Below are 20,249 nucleotides of genomic sequence, written 5' to 3'. Positions count from 1 at the left end.
GAATTCTTCTCTTTTCCTTAACTTCTGGAACATCCTTATCTTTTTTTATCTTTCTTGTACTTTCTTGTACTTCCTTTCCTCCAACTAACTCGACATTCCACAACTTTCGCTATATCCCTCCAAACATTACAATCCTTCAATAATGGCGTTCAGCGGGAAAGCCCCGTACGCCCCGGACTATGCCTCCTACAACTGGATCGGAGCTCCTGCCAACTACGACCTTTCGACCAACGCAGACTTGGGTGGTGATTCCCGTATGCGTTTATCCTGTCTCGTCAAGGGAATGATGGTCTAACATTGATTCCCTCATGTATAGGCACCGAAAATGTGAACAAATGGTTTCAATCAGGCGATCAGGCCTATATCATCGTGGCCTCGGCCATGGTCATGGTCATGATTCCCGGTCTCGGGTTTCTGTACTCAGGATTGGCGCGCCGAAAGTCTGCCCTTAGCATGATCTGGGCTTGTATGGCCTCCTTGTCTGTCGTGACCTTCCAATGGTATTTCTGGGGTTATTCACTGGCTTTCTCCCCGACTGCGACCAATGGCTATATCGGCAACCTGCGCAACTTCGGTTTAATGAACACATTGGCTGATCCCAGTCCTGGTTCTCCATTGGTTCCTAACTTGCTCTATGCATTCTACCAGGTACGATTGAACTTTCGGAAATCACCAATCTGGGGGGTCTTTTTTGTTGGTTCTCAGGATGCTAATCCTTAACCTCTAGATGCAATTCTGCGGTGTTACTGCAGCTATCGTTATGGGAGCTGTCGCCGAACGCGGTCGGCTTCTCCCTGCCATGGTTTTCGTCTTCATCTGGGCTACGATCGTTTACTGTCCGCTGGTCTGCTGGGTCTGGAACGTCAATGGTTGGGCATTCAAGTACGGCGTGATGGATTACGCCGGTGGTGGTCCCGTCGAAATCGGTTCCGGTTTCACAGCTCTGGCCTACTCGATGGTCCTCGGTCGTCGACAGGAACGCATGATGCTCAACTTCCGCCCACACAACGTCTCTCTCATCCTTCTCGGCACAGTCTTCCTCTGGTTCGGCTGGCTTGGTTTCAACGGTGGTTCCTCGTTCGGAGCTAACCTGCGCGCAACCATGGCCTCCTGGAACACCAACCTGACTGCCGCCTTTGCAGCTATCACTTGGGTTCTCCTCGATTGGCGTCTGGCTCGTAAGTGGTCGATGGTCGGCTGGTGTTCCGGTACCATCTCAGGACTGGTAGCTGCAACACCCGCCTCCGGATTTATTTCTCCCTGGGCCAGTGTCATTCTCGGAATTGTAACTGGTATTGTTTGCAATTACTCCACCAAGATCAAGTACTGGATCCGGATCGACGACTCTATGGATGTGTTGGCAGAGCACGGAATCGCTGGAATTGTCGGCCTGCTGTTCAACGCCCTTTTCGGTGATGACGCTATTGTTGGTCTGGACGGTGTCAACACCGGCACCGGTGTCGGAGGCTGGGTCATCCACAACTACAAGCAGCTGTACATTCAAATCGCCTACATCGTCGCTACCGCCTCCTACTCCTTCGTCATGTCCGCCATTATCGCCTACGCAATCAACGCCATCCCCGGCCTGAACCTGCGCGCGTCCGAGGAAGCTGAGCTCCTCGGTATGGACGACGACCAGCTTGGCGAGTTCGCCTATGACTACGTTGAGGTCCGCCGTGATTACCTCGCCTGGACCCCGCAGAACCACGACCAGCTCGAAGACGGCCACCAGGTCCCCGCCGCGCAGCGCTACGGCATCGGGGAACACAGCGAGATGATGCTCGGAGGCTCCCCGCGTGAGGTGATGCTCGAGGGTCACCCGCCCAATGGTGAGATCAGCCAGAGCAGCCGTGGCGGCAGTGAAGGTGACATCGGTCTGCACGAAATCAAGATCGCTCCTGCTCCTCGGCAGGCCGCTGAGCAACATCCTGCCGAGGTACAGAGTACTGAACCCGTTGTGCTAAGACCGGTCCACGAGAAGACGGAGAACTAATCAGTTTCTATTACATTCTCCTGCTTCTTGGTTGGTTTTTAAACTCATTTTTCCATCCTCTTTTGCATGGCATAAATTTCGCATCCGCCATTCCGTCCAGCAAGCTTTGATTTTCTTCGCGTTTTCGCTTCTTTATCTCGATATCCCTTGAGCGTGTTTCTTTTCTTGCAATAAAAAGCCTGGGGCTTTTGCTATACCTCCAAACCCAATACCTCCAAACCCAATACCTCCAAACCCACCCTTCGACTTTCCTCCATCACCTCACCTCTACTCTACTACCAACTTTATACTACCGACCTCACATACTATCCAACATCTCACACCCCCATTTACCATCCCCATCAACTCCCGCGCTGTCAAACATACCTCACCTTCACACCGAACTACACATCCCTCGGGAAAAGCAACTTGAATTATGGTCTAATTTGGCCCGGCGCTCCATTGCTCTTTGTTTCTTTTTTAATGGCCTGGTAATGGTCAGGGAATATTAAACTGGGGTTTGTACGTGTACACCAACTGCTCGTGCTTCATTGAATTGCCAGGGAAATACGTTGCTTTTTGTCTATGTGTCTATTGTCTTCTGCTTTTGCGTCGGCAGTATAGAGCGAGACAGCCTGATTTACAAATTTATCTATTATCTAGTTAAGACAATTCTTACTATTAATGCTCATCTGTACGTAGATGGATGTAGATATATATATTTGTATGGAAAATAACATGCCAATCTACATACAATCCAGACCTCATATAAAATCCCAAAGCCTAACAACATAAACACAAAATCAGAATCAGAATAGAAACAAAAGAAACCAATCAAATAAACAAAACAATCTATACAAAATCTCCCCATAAAAACAACCTCTATACAAACACTTCACATCTCTCCTAGTTACCTCCTAACCATACCCCTAACCCTAATCAAATCCTCCCTCCCAAGCTTCTCAACAACCTCCGCAGCAACCCCACCCCTCCTAACCTCATCCCACTCATCCTCATCCATACCCATAACAAGCGTCATCTGCACACACCGCGCAAAGCAATCCCGATATTTATATCTCCCCGGCGCACCAGCAACATACCCAACATCAACAGCAGCGCCAACAAGTCCGGCAACATCCCTCTCAAGACGCGCGGCGCCAAGCGCATTAATCCGAGCCCCGTAAGACCAAAGTCTCTTCTCTAGTAGACGGGCTAGATACGCGATCGTCACGCCGAGGACGCGGTCGAAGGCGGATGGTGTCAGGATCCGTGCGAATGGTGTTAATAGGTCGTTCCATAAAGATGTGAAGCGTGGCTTGACGAGTTCTTTGTTGTCGAAGGATGAGGTTGGGTTGTCTGGTTCGGGGGTGTTGGGGTTTGGTGCGTATTCGATGTCTCGGAATGCGTCTGCGAGGATTGGGCGGAGGCGGGATTTTATGGTGTTGTTGAAGATTACTTGGATTCCGTCTGTTAGGAGGTCGGTTACTTTGCTTTCGAAGGTTGTTGAGAGGGTTTGGAGGGTTTGGTCGACTTTTTTGGCGGTGCTTGGGCTGGCGAATATTGTCAGGAGGTGCGGGGTTGCTTCTGTGGTTGGGGTGTCGGGTTTTGAGCCCGTGTTGTTTTGCACGATTCGTCGGATGTAGTCGACTCCTAGGTCGAGGTTGTTGATTTGAACTAGGAAGGAGATTGTGGTTTGTTCGGCGGGTTGCCCGCCTTGTATTGAGCGTGGGTAGCACTCGTCGCGCATCTTGCGCTGCGTCATTCCGATGAAATCGGAGCCTAGGACTCGTGAGAGTGTCGGGACTACGTTTGTCACGACTGCTTCTTGGGAAGTTGCGAGAGACTGCTGGATGACTTTGTTGACGATGTACATTATGTCGTCGATGGCTGAGGTGATGTGTGGTGGGTTGGCTTTCAGTGGACGCTGGGGGTTCAGCGTGAGACCTGATGGGGACTCGTCTAGCTGGAAAGCCTTTTCGACAGAACGGCGGAAGAAGAAGGTTGTCATTGCGTTGAAGGGGGACACCAGGCGGTCATTGATCTTTTGGGCCAGAGGTGACTCTCGCAAGAAGCTGGGAAGCTCGAATCGCTTATCGTCGTCTGTATTATCCTCACCCGAAGACTAGAGAATTTGTTAGTGCTGGCATTAAAGAGGTGGAGATTGCAACTCACATTACATGTATCAGCCAGGAACCGACAGTACAGTGACCACCGACCCAACATGATAGCCATTTCATTCAAGACACCGTCGATCTCTTTCATATCAACCCCCTCCTCGTCGGCAGCAGCAGTGCTCGCCCCCACGGCAGGGGATTGTGAACGAGCCGGGCCTGGTCGCTGAGCTGGAAGGAAGCTTTGCACCAAGAAAGTGAAAGCATAGGATTTGATATCCATCAATTTACGATCCACATGTCGCTCATCGCTCCAAGTATCAAGAATGATACCGCCTTGTACATCAGCCTCAACCTGCAGCCGTTCAATGACCCGTCCCATCTTACGGGGGCCATAGTGATGCTCAACGAGTCCGCCATGGCCATCAATAATCTGCGCAATATGCTCAAACAGCTTGGTAAGCGCATTGGCATAGAAGAACCCATCCTTAGTCTGAGCACCCCCGGTAGCCCCGTTAAGGTTAGCCCGAGCCTTGGCCGCAACGCCCTGGCACACATAGCGACCATAAACATCGAGTCCAACCTCAGAGCGTCCAATAAGTGGGAATAGCTTGAAGAACCGCGTAATCTTGGCCCCATCATTCTCCTTAACTGCCTTCTCAAACTCACGCAGGAACAGCCCGCACAGCGACTCCGCCGCGTTATCGAGCGTCACACTTGGTGGGTCTGGTACTTCAGCCGTGGGAACCATCTCCGCGGCAAATGCGCCATTGACGACCGAAGCCGGGATCTGAGCCGCACGGTGTAGGTAGCTGGCGGCTTTCTCCCAGTCTTGGGGCGCACCCATCGATCCAGCCACGCCCAGTGCACATGCCTTAAGCTCGGCAACCTGCTCTACAACCTCAAGTGTGGCTTTCACACGCGCCTGCTCTAGATCCAGTCGGCGGACCGCGCTGGAGATCCGGTCGGCGGTGCCGGCGGCTTCAGAGAGCATTCCATGGCTGATGGAGCGGGTCGTGCTGGCATGAGTCCCGATGTTGGCGCGCATCAGGTCCAGTCGGCCCAGCTCACGGGAAAGGTCTTTCTGGGATGTTACTAGGGCATCGAGGCGGGCGGTCACAGACGCTTCTTGGGTATGTAGGTGGGACAACGTGGCTTTGATCTCGGCGACGGAGTTGGCGTTGAAGATGTCGGGCTGTGGGGGAGGAAATGTCTCTGTGGGGGAGGCATTGGTGTCTGGAGGGATTTGGGACATGGCATTATACCCATTGGCGGTTGCAACCATTCTGGGCGCCATTGGTTGTCGCAAGTTGGTTTGTTGATGCCACGCCTGTAGTTGTAGGGGGGTTGCAGGCGGTGAGAGTGGGTTTTGCAGCTTCAAGCTTCAAGCTTGAAGTTACGGTGCTACATCAAGACCAACGGGAGTTTGAGACTCCAAATTGCTAAAAACAAAATCAAACTTGCCATCCTTGTCTTTGCGCTCTTAGACCCCTTTCTTTGTACTTTTGTTTGTCCTCTTATGTCGTGTGTTTTACTATCGTTGTGAATCAGGCCGACGTCATTTTTCCCCCACGCGCGCGATCCCCATATCAATTGCACTTTTTCTGTTTCCCTTCCTTTTTTTTCTGTTAACCTTCTCTGCTGCTCTTTTAGCTACTCTGATCTAAAAGTCTCAAGATTTGACTTTTTTTGACTTTTTTTGACTGTCAAGTCCTCAACCGCCATCATCGGACGTCGCAAACCTAGACGTCTAAACCGACGCACCATGGGCAACGAATCATCGACCCAGGTGGATGAATCCACATCTCCCACGGTGCTTGAGGCGCGTAACATCGAGGCGGTGGCCAAATATGTTAAACAGCATAATGTGAAGAAAGTTGTGGTGATGGTATGCAGCGCAAATCCCCAGAAAACAGTGCGTCGAAGCTAACCAAATGCAGGTGGGAGCGGGCATCAGCACTTCAGCAGGCATCCCAGACTTTCGCTCACCTGACACGGGAATCTACGCCAACCTGGCAAATCTAGATCTACCAGAACCCGAGGCAGTCTTTGATATTGGTTTCTTCCGACGTAACCCCAAGCCTTTCTATGCGCTGGCGCACGAGCTTTACCCGGGACGCTATCGCCCGACCATCGTGCACTCATTTGTCAAACTACTTTACGACAAAGGGATGCTCTTGAAGCATTTTACTCAAAACATCGACTGCCTCGAGCGCCAGGCAGGTGTGCCAGGCGAGAAGATCGTCGAGGCCCATGGCAGTTTTGCGACACAGCGCTGCATTGAATGCAAGGAGACCTTCCCGGACGAGGAGATGCATCAGATGGTATCCAAGGGTGACGTACCCCACTGCCACAAGTGCAATGGCCTAGTCAAGCCGGACATTGTGTTCTTCGGCGAAGCTCTACCATCCGACTTCTTCGATAGCCGCTCTCTGCCAGAAGAAGCCGATCTCTGCATTGTTATGGGAACTAGTCTGTCCGTCCAGCCATTTGCCAGTTTGCCTTCGTTCGTTAGTCCGGGTGTACCTCGCGTGCTCATCAACATGGAACGTGTCGGTGGCCTTGGATCACGGAGTAATGATGTGTTGGTGATTGGGGACTGTGATGCTGGTGTGCGCAAGTTTGCAAAGGCTATGGGATGGGGAGAGGAATTGGAGAGGCTATGGGAGGAAACCAACCCCGACCCGCAGAAAAGAGCGGAGGAGAATGCCCCGCTACCGACGCGAGACGAACGGCTGCAGGACGAAGTGGACCGACTAACGGAAGAGGTCGATCGAACTCTGGGGTTGACAGATGCGTATCAAAATAAAGTACGCGAAAAGCTGGAGTCATACGACAAGACACACCGCCAATCTGGGGGTCTCGACCATGTTTTTCCCCATTTGGCGCGTAAGCTGTCACATTGAGATGATGATTATGAATTGATTTTAATAGGCAGAATAGGCAGAATATGCAGATATGCAGAATATGCAGAAATAGGAGAGATATTTGTTCTACTATGTATTGTACATAGTTATAGTTATAGAGTATAACTGTTGTATAGTTAAGTACGGAGTAGTCGTGCCAAGAGATTGATCTCGCCGATCATAACGTTTGCAGTCAGAACATACCTGATTTCAAGGAGTTAAATAACTAAATAATCCTCAATTAGTCCGAGAGTATTTATATATTTATACTATTTATACTATTTATAACATTTATAACATTAGAAATAGAATAGTAGATTATTTATAGTCCGAATATATCTGCTATTAAAACTGAAACAGCCCACCTTAGGCCCCAATTGACTTTCTCTCGTTTCTCTCCGACAGTCCAAAATAAGACATCTACAACTTGCCCCACGTTATAATTCTCCATATCGTCATTCTAACCCCCCCCTTCCTCCTCCCTTCTCCCACCTTTTTTTTTTTCTTTCTTTTCTTCTCTTACTTTCTTCCCATATACCTCATCTTCATCATGGTTGGACTTGGCCCCAAGCACCCGCATTCCCGGAAGGGTGAGGCTCTTCAAACCCCTACCTATATTTCTAAACTAACCATGTCGTACAGGGTCCATGCACGAGCTCCCCCAGAACTTGTTGGAGCCTATTAAGGAATTCGAGAAGGCTTTCACCGTCGATCGCTCCAAGCTTAAGGAGATTGTGAACCACTTCGTCAAGGAGCTCGAGAAGGGTGAGTCCACTTTATCCGCAGCTCTCCGATTATACGCATCGCTAACAAAAATCAGGCCTGAGTGTTGAGGGTGGCAACATTGTGAGAACGACATCATTATCCCGACATTAACATATACTGACCTAGCAATTAGCCCATGAACGTCACCTGGGTCCTGGACTTCCCCGATGGAAATGAGCGGGGTACCTACCTGGCCCTCGATATGGGCGGCACCAACCTACGTGTTTGCGAGATTACCTTGACCGAGGAGAAGGGCGCTTTCGATATCACACAATCTAAGTACAAGATGCCCGAGGAGCTGCGGACTGGAACCGCCGAAGAGCTGTGGGAGTACATCGCCGACTGCTTGCAGCAGTTCGTCGAGACCCACCACGCCGGGGAAAACCTCACCAAGCTGCCTCTTGGTTTCACTTTCTCCTACCCCGCCACTCAGGAGTACATCGATCACGGTATTCTGCAGCGCTGGACCAAGGGCTTCGACATTGACGGTGTCGAGGGCAAGGATGTTGTTCCCCCCTCGAGGCGATCCTGAAGAAGCGGGTATGTTTATCCTTAGGATAGTGCCACCCTCTCCATGCAGGTTCAGAAGACTTACCAAGCTACAGGGTCTTCCCATTAAAGTTGCAGCCCTTATCAACGACACCACCGGTACCCTCATTGCTTCCTCTTACACCGACACCGCTATGAAGATTGGCTGCATTTTCGGTACCGGCGTCAACGCCGCATACATGGAGAACGCAGGATCCATACCCAAGCTTGCCCACATGAACCTGCCCGCCGATATGCCCGTCGCCATCAATTGCGAATACGGAGCCTTCGACAATGAGCACGTGGTTCTGCCCCTCACCAAATACGATGACATCATCGATCGCGACTCCCCCGCCCCGGCCAGCAAGCCTTCGAGAAGATGACCGCTGGTCTGTACCTTGGAGAGATCTTCCGTCTCGCACTAATTGACCTGGTCGACAACCGCCCTGGTCTGATCTTTAACGGCCAGGACGTCACTAAGCTCCGCAAGCCCTACCTGCTCGATGCCTCCTTCCTCGCCAACATCGAAGAGGACCCCTATGAGAACCTGACCGAGACCTTGGATCTCTTCGACAGCAAGCTGAGCATCCGTCCTACCCAGCCAGAGCTAGAGCTTATCCGCCGCCTCGCCGAGCTGATCGGTACCCGTGCCGCTCGTCTGTCCTCGTGCGGAGTCGCCGCTATCTGCACCAAGAAGAACATCGAGTCCTGCCACGTCGGTGCTGACGGCTCCGTCTTCACCAAGTACCCCCTCTTCAAGGAGCGTGGTGCCCAGGCCCTGCGTGAGATCCTCGACTGGGCCCCTACCGACAAGGACAAGGTCTCCATCATGGCCGCTGAGGATGGTTCCGGTGTTGGTGCTGCCCTGATTGCTGCCCTGACCCTCAAGCGTGTCAAGGCCGGTAACCTCGTTGGTGTCCGCAACATGGATGACATGAAGACCCTGCTTTGAGTGGGACTAGCTTTGTAGTGGTGATGATGACTATTACTATTATCTGATCCATGACAAGACAAACCTTTTATCGATGAGTTGGAGTATATCCTTTTTTTTTTTTTGTATTGTGGATTATGCCATCTGATTTAGGGGGTTGATGAAAGATTTAACGATATATCGATTCTGTGTATGTTAGCCTTGGAAGGCTCGTGAATAGAATATCACAAGTGCTATTATTCCCTTGGTAACTATGTACTGTATCCAGTACTTATACCCATAGATAGAGAAATAGGCACCAGCCTGTGTGATTCAAGCATAAGGTATAACATTCTGTGTCAGATCTGCATTGTTATATACTATCGTTCTACTATATTGAACCGACTGCTAAAGAACTGTTAACAACCTCCCAAGTAATAGATTATCTCCCAACAGAAATCGGACACATACAGACATGGGTGTATAAAAGCGGCGAGCTCGACCCACGTCAACTCGGGGATCCCCACTGAAGGGAAACGGACAAGGATCCCTGGGAAAACGAATCGGTGCCAAGTAATGCCATCAAATAGGGCGAGGTATGTTCTTGACCATCTACTGTGTCTACGGGTATGACACTTGTTTACATGATATCGCTAAGCTGTGTATCACCAATGAGACAGCAGAGTGGTCCTGCTACTCCGTACATGCTGAAGCTTGACAAGAACGAGGAGTGAGAAGCACCGCTCTTGGGAAGACACCTCGGTTTATTGTGAAGCCATATATACCCTGGGGCTGCACGCATGGGTTGGGTTATGCGACGTCTGGGATGCACAACCACTTGTCCTTCGCTACAGCACCTGGAAGTGACCGTCTTTACGTTGCCACCACAATCATGGCTGGCCTTGTGCTACTTGTCGTTGCTGGCATCATGGTTTGGATAGTTGGATCAACTACCGTGTAAAGAAGTATATTGAGCGTGGATAACTACAATCTCTAGCTGAAATGGCTAGATATAGCAGAAGACCGAGATCTCTCTGCTTAAGCTTTCTTTCTCAGCTGCTTCCTGTATGTTTGCTCAATGCGATGATCTGTGCCTAAGTGCCAATGTATTTCACATTTCACATTTCACTTGCTCGCATTGGCATATGATTCTCAATCTAGAGCCATTCACCCGTTCGGAAATGCCTGAGCTTACATTTCACACCTTCGCGTCAGTTGTTTTTAATCGCGAAGAAGTTCATGGCAGACAGGCTGCATCCGAAATGCGTCTTGGGACCCATCTTGTTGACAACACCAGTATTCCCGGCCATTTTTATTTAGGCAGGAGGACCTACTTGATATTTATTTCAGATATGAGTTGGTATCCATTATCAAGTTGTATATAACAAAGAAAGAACCTTGGAATATACAAATGGCCAAGACATAATCAATTGAAGATATAAAACATCAGAATACGACCTACCTACATACGAAGCACAACCTATATAATGACCAAACCCTTTGGAACGACATCCTCACATCCCCTCTAAACCCCCGAATCCTCCTGATCAATATTAAAAGCCGCATCATAAGCATTCCAAGAATCGCAATTCTGCCCAAGAGCCTGTCGATCAATCAAGGGCTCAATCTCACTCTCTCTCTCCAAAAACTGCAACGCAAACCCTTCATCCGTATGCCACCCAATATGACAATGCATAAGCCACACCCCAGGATTATCCGTCTCAAACGCAATAAGCAAAAACCCATTCCCGTTCAACATAGCCGTATCCCTCCGCGGCGGGTTATTAGTCGCAACACTCCCATTCCACGGATTCGACCCCTGCGTCAAAACAAAGAAATCATGTCCGTGCAAATGAATAGGGTGCGACACCGGGAAACTCGTGTTAATCATGAGATACACCCATTCGTGTGCCCGTGGCAGCTCAATCACCCCACTCGATGCTGTGAAGTTGGGTGTGTTTTCGTTGTTGAAGAGTTGAAGTAACGTAGGGTCTTCCCAGAGGACTTGCATCGTCGTGCTGTTGAGATACCATCGGAAGAGGTTCTGGCTGTTGCGTCCCAGTGTCACGTCTGTTAGGTCGTTCCATTCTGCAGCTGAGACGGTTTTGGGAACTTGTGGTACGAGGCTGGCGATGGGCTCGTCGACGCATTCGTCTAGGAAGGTGAAGGGGTTTGTTGTTGGTGTGCCTGGGTTGTCGCCGTAGTACATGATTCCTCTTATGTTATCTGGATTTGCGTTTTCCGAGCATGCTTCTTGGGGGATTGCGCGGATCCAGAATGAGTCGGAGATTTGGCGTTGGTTTGCTGTTACGATTACATCGTAGCGTTGGCCTGTGGGTTTGTTTTTGTTAGTTGTGGGCTTCTTCAACTGTTTGGACGACGAGGAGGCTTGGAGTTAGGGCTGGGAGGTTTGATATCAAAAACACATACCCATTCCGATATCGATATAATTCGTCGTATACGGTCTGATCGGCACAAAGTCCGCCGCAATAACAGTAAGCGTATGATTGTCGATCATAAACTTCCAGTGCGTATCAATAGCCGAATTCACAATCCTCAGTCGATACGAAGACCCCTGATCAACCTTCATCTGGAACCGCGTGCCCGTAGAATTAGTCTCATTCCCAAAGACATTCGTCCCGTTAATCAGACCAGTATCTAAAGTCGGCGGACCGACTGTCTGAGCCTCCGAATACAACTGATCAACAGTGGGATGTGACCAGTCCACGAGGAACAGACTGCCTTTGTCGACCTCGTAGTTCGCTGTAGCAGGGCCATTGATCACAATTCCGCCAAACACACCCTCCCACGCCTGTAGTCCAATGTGCGAATGGTACCACGATGACCCGTACTGCGCGGCCCGCCATTTATAGGTTATGGTTGAGCCGGGGGCAGTGGGACATTGCGTGATGGAGACCACGCCATCTTGGCCGTTCGTGAAGTTCTGTCTGATTCCGTGCCAGTGGATGCTCGTTCCATTCTCGGATTTGTGGAGGCTGTTTGTGACGTGGATCATGACCCAGTCGCCCCAGTCGGCGAAAATGGTCGGGCCTGGGATTGTCCCGTTTACGGCCATTACTGGCCGACTAAAGCCATCTGGTGCGGCGTCTAGCTCTTCGAGGTCGAGCCAGTACTCTCGTGTTACGCCTGTATCTGGTACTATCTGGGTGTAGTCGGTGTTGACGTCGTATTGGCACCATTGAGATCGTGTTTCGGGCGTGTTGCCTGCACAGGGTGTTCCTGTTGGCTTGTTGATCTTGGTAGTGGTTCTGGGTTTGGTTCTGGTTGTCGTGGGTCTGTGGTATTGTGTCTGGATATCGACTGAATCGGCAGGATATTGTGGAATGGCCACGATAGAAGCACCCAGGCTAAAAGCCAGGAGGAGAAGAGATTGGAACTTCATGGCTATCAGTTCTATCCACGCAGGATACTTGTATAGCGCTCAATTCTCTTTGGTCACAAAACCAAAAGAATCCGAGTATAAGAAAACAAAAGACTTGCTGATGCACAATCAAGAGAATCGTCCTCTATTTAAGCTAGTATCTTATATACCAGAATCCTACAGCACGATAAGGGGAGTTTGACCAGGATCAAGAACGCCATGTCTCTTTTCACGAGGTGTCCTGCATTCGTACCTCCTCACTAGGATAGGCCGGACAGCCCTACCGGTGATGCCGTGAGAAACAGGATCTTGTGATACATAAGGCGACCCGACAGACGAATAGACATGGCAAAGCGTCATCACCATCGTCCAGCTCGGGTGCTGAGGCTATGTTCTCAGTGGATACCCGAGTAGTAAGATCAAGACGCCCTGTAGACCATCCGCCATCCAGACCATAGGAGTATAGTCGGCTCGGGGGGACTTCCCGGCGACTGGAACGTTGCGCTGCCTATCATACCATGTGTTCACTGGACGTTTTGAGTCTGCAGATATTCGCTACTGTCTGTTCTCTCGTAAGAGTACCATCGAGAAGATGGAGGGCCTGGATATTCCATGCAACTAGGCCTGTGTGTCTCAGATTGTCAAATTAAAAGTTCGCAAAGAGAGCCAATGATGAAGATTGAACATCGGGAATCTTAGTTCCTAGTTCGATCGCAGTGAGATCGGTTCGCAGGGCTTTCATTAGGGTTATGCTCCCCGACGCGCTGTCCTGTTTTATCTTGGTGTAACCCGTTTCAGCCTCAGAGTATACGAGCTCCCCACGTGTGTGGCTTGGGAATTAATATTGCTATCTCGCATATTTGATGTTTCCTCTTTGATATTTTGGAGTTTTCAGCTGGATTGTCCAGGATTGTCCAGGATTGTGAGAGTCTTGACGCGGCGCATGCATGGTGAGTGGATGGTTGATCTGACCACTGGGGTTGTAGTAGCCAGGATCTATATTCGACATGGAACACAGCCAGATGATGACCACAGGGGTGTCTCTTCTTGACTAGGATCATGGGAATGAAGTTGAAAATTACGTATCATCGTCAGCTTGTACCAGTCCAAATCACAAAGGAGGCTTGGATGACAATCTTAGGAAATAAAGAGAAGAATCATTGGATAACTCCTAATGTGCTGCTTGCTTCTAATTAAATCAAGTGTTATCTCATGGACTATGCCCTCGTGACTATTTTTTGTTCTATAAGTTTTGCTTAATCCTAACACACTGCCGTGTACACCCCCTTCCAACATATTGTATGACTTGTTTATGACAAGATGCTATTTCTTTCTATTCTTCTTCTAGCCTTTGGGCTAGTCTGCCCTGCGCATCCACTTGAAGAGCGACAGTTAAGGACAACCGAGCCCTTCAAGCTGTATGCGTATGGCCCAGGCATTAGCGGACTGCCCGTTTTCTATAATAACGGTATCAACTCCCCCCCGGTAAACCTCCTAAATCAGCAGCCTTACTGATTCATATCACCTTAACAGGTACTGCTCAAGTTGCAGATGTGTCAAAACTAGACACAACCACAATGGCGGCAATGACCCCAATCAACTGTAAGAACCAAAGATCTCTTCCTCATGGGGAAGCCACAAAAACCCACGGATCTACAGCTAACCATATACATATACATGTAATAGTCACCGCCTCCACTGGGAACACCTTCGTTGCACATCCCAGTGACGGCATCAGTTCCGCCGAGGACTTCACCACCCTCTCGACCGATAGCAACATGCTGTGTCTAGACCGAGGCAATACGGCCTCCAACCCAGTCGGATTCACCGGCACATCCAGGGACAAATCCAACATAACCAGGCTCAGCAATGTGTGGTCCATGTACGGTAGCTATGTCCTAGTCACTGTGACCGGGGCCAACTTTTACGCGAGACCAACTGGCACGGACGGCTTGTACTCTCTGCTTTGGAGTAGTTCGGCCGAGGCGATGACGGATACTATACCGCTAGTGCTGCGGACTGTTGAGCCGGCGACGGTCTCTGTATTAGGCTAGCCGCGCTGGGGTTCAATATTCTGGGTTTTGGGAGAGTAGAGGTGGAGGAGGGTGTCGATGCATATCGGGAAGTGGTATAGCGTGTGGTGGTGATGTAGTTAGTGGATCGATCTCGGCTCTACCTACCTGGAGATTTCTTTTTGAATACGATGTCATGCAGCTAGTAATTTACTTGATGTATCATCTCTTTATGCTGTCTAGGCTGAATTGCGGGGGAGGGGAATACAGCGATTTAACCAGCGCTTACTATATTATATACGACATATAGGCTGCATTCGATTGTTCCAGAACATGCATTCTCTAAGTTGGTAGATGTAGGTCAATTGGGAATATATTTCTCTCCTGGGATATGTGATTGGAAAACGCCAATCTCCGAAGAACCCGTGGTGCTTCTGCTATTCGTTACATGTAAGCCACAATATATAGCACTTACTTGGAGTTTCAATTGGAAGTTGCAAGTAGAAAATCAAGAGCTGGATATGGCAATGAAAGCCGAATCAATAGATAGACCTGAGGTCTACAGACAAGTACTAGCCATATACCATCGGGCAGCAACCGGCATGAGAACCCAATAGCAAACATATCAAAGAACGTAAATTCAACAAATTGCTACATAACCCTATAGCTGATATATGCATGAGGGCAAACCACGCAGATTGTGTCAGACAAACGAAAGAAAGAAGTACATATACGAGACTTGCAGGAAATGCCGCATTGCTGTGCGCAGCCGAAAGGAGGAGAGAAAGCCCAACAAACGATTATCAAGCAAAGTGTTGGTTGTGAAGAGGCCCCGGCATGAAACAGAGAATCCACAGGGAATAAAATAGAATAAAGAAACTAGGGGGAAAAAAGTGAAATCAGACCTAGAAAGCAAAGTAAGGCAGATTGTCAAAGAAAGAACCTGATGCAAACGACAATTGATATCAAAGAGCCAAAAGACAAAACTCCCCAGTTCTCCCAGACCCAGAAAACGCCAGAAAGAACATGAAAACGTGATCCTTGAAAGAAGAAGAAGAAAAAGAAAAAGAAAAACACCGGATCTCCCATCCCGAACCCTTTGCAAATTGATATCCCGAATAACAAGAAAAGCATAAAGCAGAATCCATTCTACATCTCTCATCTGTACCGCTCGTCCCTTCTGTGAGACTAAACCCTCGTCGATCGTTTCCGCAGACCAAATTCTTGTTCCTGGAGCTCTCGTATCAAACGAAGACTTTCCTCGTCTGCATCTTCGTCCCCGGTGATGTGTTGAGTATGCTTGTGCTGACGCGGAGATAATGATGTAGGGGCGTGACGATGGAAGTGCTTTTCATACATCGGAGAGCTCTTCTTCGCATGCGAAGATGAGGGACGTGATGAAGGCTTTCTTGTCGATGCCGGAACGGGAGTGGTCTTGCGTGCCCCGACCGTGGAAGACGTGGCTCGTGCCGCCGGCTTCGGAGCCCGGGCTGTAGTTGAATCAGGTGCGAACCGATCGACATGTCGAGGTTGGCGAGACGAATGTCGAGAACTGGAGCTGGGTGTGTGGAGAGCAGTTGACACTTCCCCTTCCACAGACTGTACGGCCTCTCCCTCTTGGACCCCATCCATTTCGTCGGCCAGCGACGTGGGCGGTGAGACCAAGGAGGTGTTTGGCTTGGATGAAGAGACAGACACAGAGTTTAACTCCTTTGCATCCACAGACTCGGCCTGGAAAGCAGGTGGTGATGCGTACAATGCTTGATTTTGAGGTGTCTGATCTGCCTCAGGCAGATGTTTAGCTGAGTCAATTTGACTGAAAGGCTCGTTATCATAAGCATCCATCAGGTCGTCTTGCGCCATTAGTTCATCGCCATCATGATCGAAGAATACTGCAGGCTGCGTCATGGGTGATGTGCTTTCCTGTTTCGCTTTTTTGGCCGTGGAAGGTATGTCATCCTCTTCGGCAGGGCGTGCTCGTTTGGCGGAAGCATTCGCACGGGGTTTAGAGCGCTCCTGAGCCTTGATTGGATCTATCCGACCGTACTCATCGTGGATGCAACGGCGCTGGTCTCACGTTAGTAAGATGAAAAGGAGCAAAAGAGGCATTTGGGGGTATCAACAAACCTTGCTCTTCCGACAATCATCGCACGCCTTGCTACGTCCCTTTTTTCCTCCATTGGCTCCGTCAGGGCTCACATCAATGAGACGATTGGCAGCTATCGTGGAGTTGCCCATAATCGCGGATTGAAATCGTGCCGAGCTCTCGAATCGTTCCAGGTCAACAAGATGTCCATTGTTTTGGAACCCAGTTTGCGACGCAATCGCTGCCAAAGAATTCAAAGCGGAGACAGCATCCTGTGCCAAGGAGGATGGCGTGCTCACCCCAGATCCCGGTGTGAAGGTATTGACTGCGACTTGCCCGTTGAGCACCATATCACCGGGTTCATCTTTGTGTCGGCATCGGATGCGTCGTTTGCGACAAGCGTCACATGCAACTCGCTTGGGACCAAGACCTGAGGTTCGTGGCATAGTCCGGGGCTTGGGTGTGGCCATATCTTTGACGCTCGTTTCTGGAGCAATACTGAATAATGGCGCAGGTGTTGCACTCCCATCAGACTGCGCATAAGCAAGGCTGCTAGATGGGGGATTTGGAGTTGTAGGGGCCTCTTCGGAAGGCCACTGAACCGCTTGTCTCTCGGCATAGGTGCGTTGATTGTCAACGTTGCGTTCAGATCGGCGGCTTGGTCGTCCTGCAGGCTTCTTGTCCGCAATAGAGATTTTGGGATTGCTTTCGATGACGCCAGGTCGAGTCCAGAGGGGCGCCTTTTCGTTACCACGCTTCCAGGCGACCCAAATTCCGAATTTCCTGATCATGTCTACAGGATCTCCTGACCCTTTGGGAATGGAGCGTCTGACTGCGTTTCGAACGTCCATGGAAACGCCTCCATCAACGGTATAGCCACCTGCAATGAGTGCAGTTCGTAGCAAATACTTAGTTAACTCAAGTAGGCCCTCCAACTCCGCCTGCGAATAAAACCGCGCATTGTGATGTGGAGAACCAGGAGGTTCCTGGTTGGCGCGTTCTCCAAACTCGTAGTAGATTGGATACTGACGGTGGAACCGATAGTTTTCATCTTGCATGAATGCTTCCATTACATTTGGCGGGACGGGATCATCCTCCAGATACTTTTGAGCCGTATACCACTGGATCTTTTGGAAGAAAGGGTATCGGAACTTCTTGGGGACTTTAGTATCCTTCTCAATGTTCAGTATCTTGATTTGCATCCCATAATTCAGTTTGGTCAAGAAGTTGCCACCAATAACCAAACTATTTTCTGGAGTCCAGACTGCGTGAATCCAGCCCGACGGAATCAGCATGGTGTCTCCCTCGGAGAGATCCACACGGTAGCACTCCTTGGTCTGATTTCCAAGGAAAATCGAGTCCTGAGCGGGAGAGTTGCACCACTCCTCGTACTTTTTGAGGTGTTTGTCTTTGGGAGGAATGAAGAAGAAAGTTTTCTTGCCCTTCAGGATATGGTAGTACACTGAAGACCCGCCGAAGTCGATGTGAAAGTCGGTATAGCAGTCGGCAACAGACATCAGGCAGTAGAACTGAACTTTGGGATATTCACCAATTGCCTTCAGTTCCTCTGGCCACACAGCATCTTGCAGATCCAAGTCACGCACAACCTTTGGCCGCCGGATGAGTCTGCCAAGTTTGCTCTGCGATACCTCCAAGCTGATGACATTCCGGACAGGCTTGTCCGACTCATTGCTTTCGTAGTAATCGGCCCATTTCTGCATGTTCCACCTTTTGTCCTCTCCTTGCTGAGACTTGACATCGATCACTTCAACCCTTTCTTCAGGTCCGTAAAGCTCTGCTACAGCACGGACAGTGAGACCTCGCGGAATGACCATACCCAAAAGGTCTTGACCACAGTCGACTGTTTCTTCGATATGGGTCTCTTGCTCGGGGTGGTTCTCAAGAAGATCATCGAACATCTCTTGAGACGGGGCCTCCTGTACTAGAGAATCGAAGTCTGGATTTTCCGAGAAAACAGGCTCGCAGGAGTTCCAGCAGGCAGGTATCACAATAGGCTCCGTCCACCCATTTCCTCTTTCGAAGTATTCGGCTGTGACCAGCTCAGGCTTCATTCGGGGGAAATTCTCAGGTTGAAATCGGATCTTCCCTTGTCGAATGGGCTCAAGATAGTGATGTTCCAACGAGTCAGTGGCAGCTTTGACGAGGCCTTGGTTCAGGCCTGCGTAGTCAATAGCTGTCCGGGCCCGCGAGGACTTGCGTACGAAAGTGGTTTGGCCATGAACTGATCGACATTGACGACAGATAAACTTGTCGACTGTGCGAACCTCTCGATCATTCTTGAAGCCGGCGCAGACGATATGGAACCATCGTTTGCATCCATCGCAACTGATCCACGTGTCTTCGTCCTGTTCCTCGGTCTCAACTGGGATGCGCACTAAATGGCATGCCCCGCACATTGCTTGATTGGTATCGCCACCTTCCTCTTCCTCTTTTGGCGGAACGGGCAGGGGCTTTGGGGAGAATTGAGGTTCTTGGAGATCGGCCGGAGGATGAGTTCCATAAGCAGTATGGTGAGACGTATCAGCTGGTAGATGCCAAGCTTTGCCTTCCTGTTCATCCTCCCAAACAATTGGCGGGAAAGTGCCGGAGCTAGTAGTTGGGCGGATTCCACGGATCGCAGGACGAGCTATGAAGGCTGACCCGTCAGAGCGAGAGCGCATGCGGGCATAAGGTATATCCTCAGAATTGTGATTCATCTTAACACCGCCCTGGTCAGGATGGCCAACGGCAGCAAATCCAACTCGAGATTGACGAATTGCATCGCCTGTATACTGGTTGTAGGTCTCGTCGATGCTGACTCGTTTAGTGTGGTTACCCGGGTGGAAATTGGTAGGTCGCGCGAGATTGAGTAAAAGCTCTGCGTCGGTTGTCATGCTTTCAAGCCCAGCTGGGTGTGGGTTTTCTGTCAGCATTCCTGGCCGCGGGCGGTAGGGCGACTGATTTCTTGCCGACCGTGCCCGCTTCGCCGGTCGTTCAGACTCTGCGGAGTCGGGTGGAAATAAGGGAATTGTTGACCCAAGGTTGGGGGAAGGCGGGTTGGGAGGGAGTGATGCGAAGGTAGGACTGGTCGCGAGGGCGATCGTCGCAAGTGTGTCGATGGTCGAGCTTGAGCGGCCGTGGCCCGATCGCTGGTGTGAACCACCTTCTGCGGCGACATGTCGATTGTGATTCGAAGGACGCTGATCGCGATCGAGACTGGCAGCTCGAGGAGGGCCGCGGTTGACCCAAGAGGAGTGGAAATCCGTGGTTGTGGATGGAGTGATAGGTTCGACAGCGCGTAGAGGAGGGGACGGAGTACGGTACTGCGGCGGGCGGCCGCCGATGGGATTCGCGAATGATGCCGCGCTCATCATTTTCGCAACCCAGTGAAAGTGTAGGTGAAAGAAAATTAAAGATGGAGTGTCGGAGGTGCGAAAAGATGCGCTTGCGGTAGGTGGGTGCAAAGCGGGGATACTGGACCACACGGGCTAGCGAGAGGCCGGCGCAGGCGAAGGGAATGTCATTCCTGGCAGGAGAGCATGCGCACGACAGACCGCAAGTTTATGATTGATGTTTG

General features: G+C 50.3%; 7 protein-coding genes across 7 annotated transcripts; 4 read left to right on the top strand and 3 right to left on the bottom strand.

Annotated features, from left to right (window-relative positions):
- Nucleotides 1–142: 142 nt before the first annotated feature.
- Nucleotides 143–1,993, top strand: N7516_002777 (ammonium transporter; the record flags this gene model as incomplete). Its single annotated transcript, XM_057215497.1, has 3 exons — nucleotides 143–254; nucleotides 317–648; nucleotides 728–1,993. 3 exons carry the CDS (start codon nucleotides 143–145, stop codon nucleotides 1,991–1,993), a joined length of 1,710 nt encoding a protein of 569 aa, XP_057077380.1.
- Nucleotides 1,994–2,882: 889 nt separating this feature from the next.
- N7516_002776 (Golgi transport complex subunit COG4) lies at nucleotides 2,883–5,380 on the bottom strand (the record flags this gene model as incomplete). The annotated part of the gene is made up of 2 exons (XM_057215496.1): nucleotides 2,883–4,094; nucleotides 4,145–5,380. The coding sequence occupies 2 exons, from the start codon at nucleotides 5,378–5,380 to the stop codon at nucleotides 2,883–2,885; spliced, it is 2,448 nt and encodes an 815-aa protein (XP_057077379.1).
- A 468-nt stretch (nucleotides 5,381–5,848) lies between these two features.
- On the top strand, nucleotides 5,849–6,989 carry N7516_002775 (SIR2 family NAD-dependent protein deacylase; the record flags this gene model as incomplete). The annotated part of the gene is made up of 2 exons (XM_057215495.1): nucleotides 5,849–5,971; nucleotides 6,024–6,989. The coding sequence occupies 2 exons, from the start codon at nucleotides 5,849–5,851 to the stop codon at nucleotides 6,987–6,989; spliced, it is 1,089 nt and encodes a 362-aa protein (XP_057077378.1).
- Nucleotides 6,990–7,539: 550 nt separating this feature from the next.
- On the top strand, nucleotides 7,540–9,234 carry N7516_002774 (putative hexokinase Kxk; the record flags this gene model as incomplete). Its single annotated transcript, XM_057215494.1, has 7 exons — nucleotides 7,540–7,579; nucleotides 7,632–7,754; nucleotides 7,810–7,835; nucleotides 7,888–8,203; nucleotides 8,257–8,294; nucleotides 8,360–8,584; nucleotides 8,647–9,234. The coding sequence occupies 7 exons, from the start codon at nucleotides 7,540–7,542 to the stop codon at nucleotides 9,232–9,234; spliced, it is 1,356 nt and encodes a 451-aa protein (XP_057077377.1).
- Nucleotides 9,235–10,717: 1,483 nt separating this feature from the next.
- Nucleotides 10,718–12,595, bottom strand: N7516_002773 (uncharacterized protein; the record flags this gene model as incomplete). Its single annotated transcript, XM_057215493.1, has 2 exons — nucleotides 10,718–11,523; nucleotides 11,623–12,595. The coding sequence occupies 2 exons, from the start codon at nucleotides 12,593–12,595 to the stop codon at nucleotides 10,718–10,720; spliced, it is 1,779 nt and encodes a 592-aa protein (XP_057077376.1).
- A 1,299-nt stretch (nucleotides 12,596–13,894) lies between these two features.
- N7516_002772 (uncharacterized protein) lies at nucleotides 13,895–14,628 on the top strand (the record flags this gene model as incomplete). The annotated part of the gene is made up of 3 exons (XM_057215492.1): nucleotides 13,895–14,042; nucleotides 14,108–14,176; nucleotides 14,261–14,628. The coding sequence occupies 3 exons, from the start codon at nucleotides 13,895–13,897 to the stop codon at nucleotides 14,626–14,628; spliced, it is 585 nt and encodes a 194-aa protein (XP_057077375.1).
- A 1,146-nt stretch (nucleotides 14,629–15,774) lies between these two features.
- Nucleotides 15,775–20,046, bottom strand: jhd1 ([Histone H3]-lysine-36 demethylase; the record flags this gene model as incomplete). Its single annotated transcript, XM_057215491.1, has 2 exons — nucleotides 15,775–16,653; nucleotides 16,714–20,046. 2 exons carry the CDS (start codon nucleotides 20,044–20,046, stop codon nucleotides 15,775–15,777), a joined length of 4,212 nt encoding a protein of 1,403 aa, XP_057077374.1.
- Nucleotides 20,047–20,249: the final 203 nt, after the last annotated feature.

Source organism: Penicillium verrucosum, assembly GCF_028828655.1.
Source record: "Penicillium verrucosum strain IBT 35672 chromosome Unknown utg000001l_segment0_segment0, whole genome shotgun sequence".
NCBI lineage: Eukaryota > Fungi > Ascomycota > Eurotiomycetes > Eurotiales > Aspergillaceae > Penicillium > Penicillium verrucosum.
The sequence above is the reverse complement of the archived record's forward strand: the minus strand, read 5'-3'. Positions and strand labels throughout refer to the sequence as shown.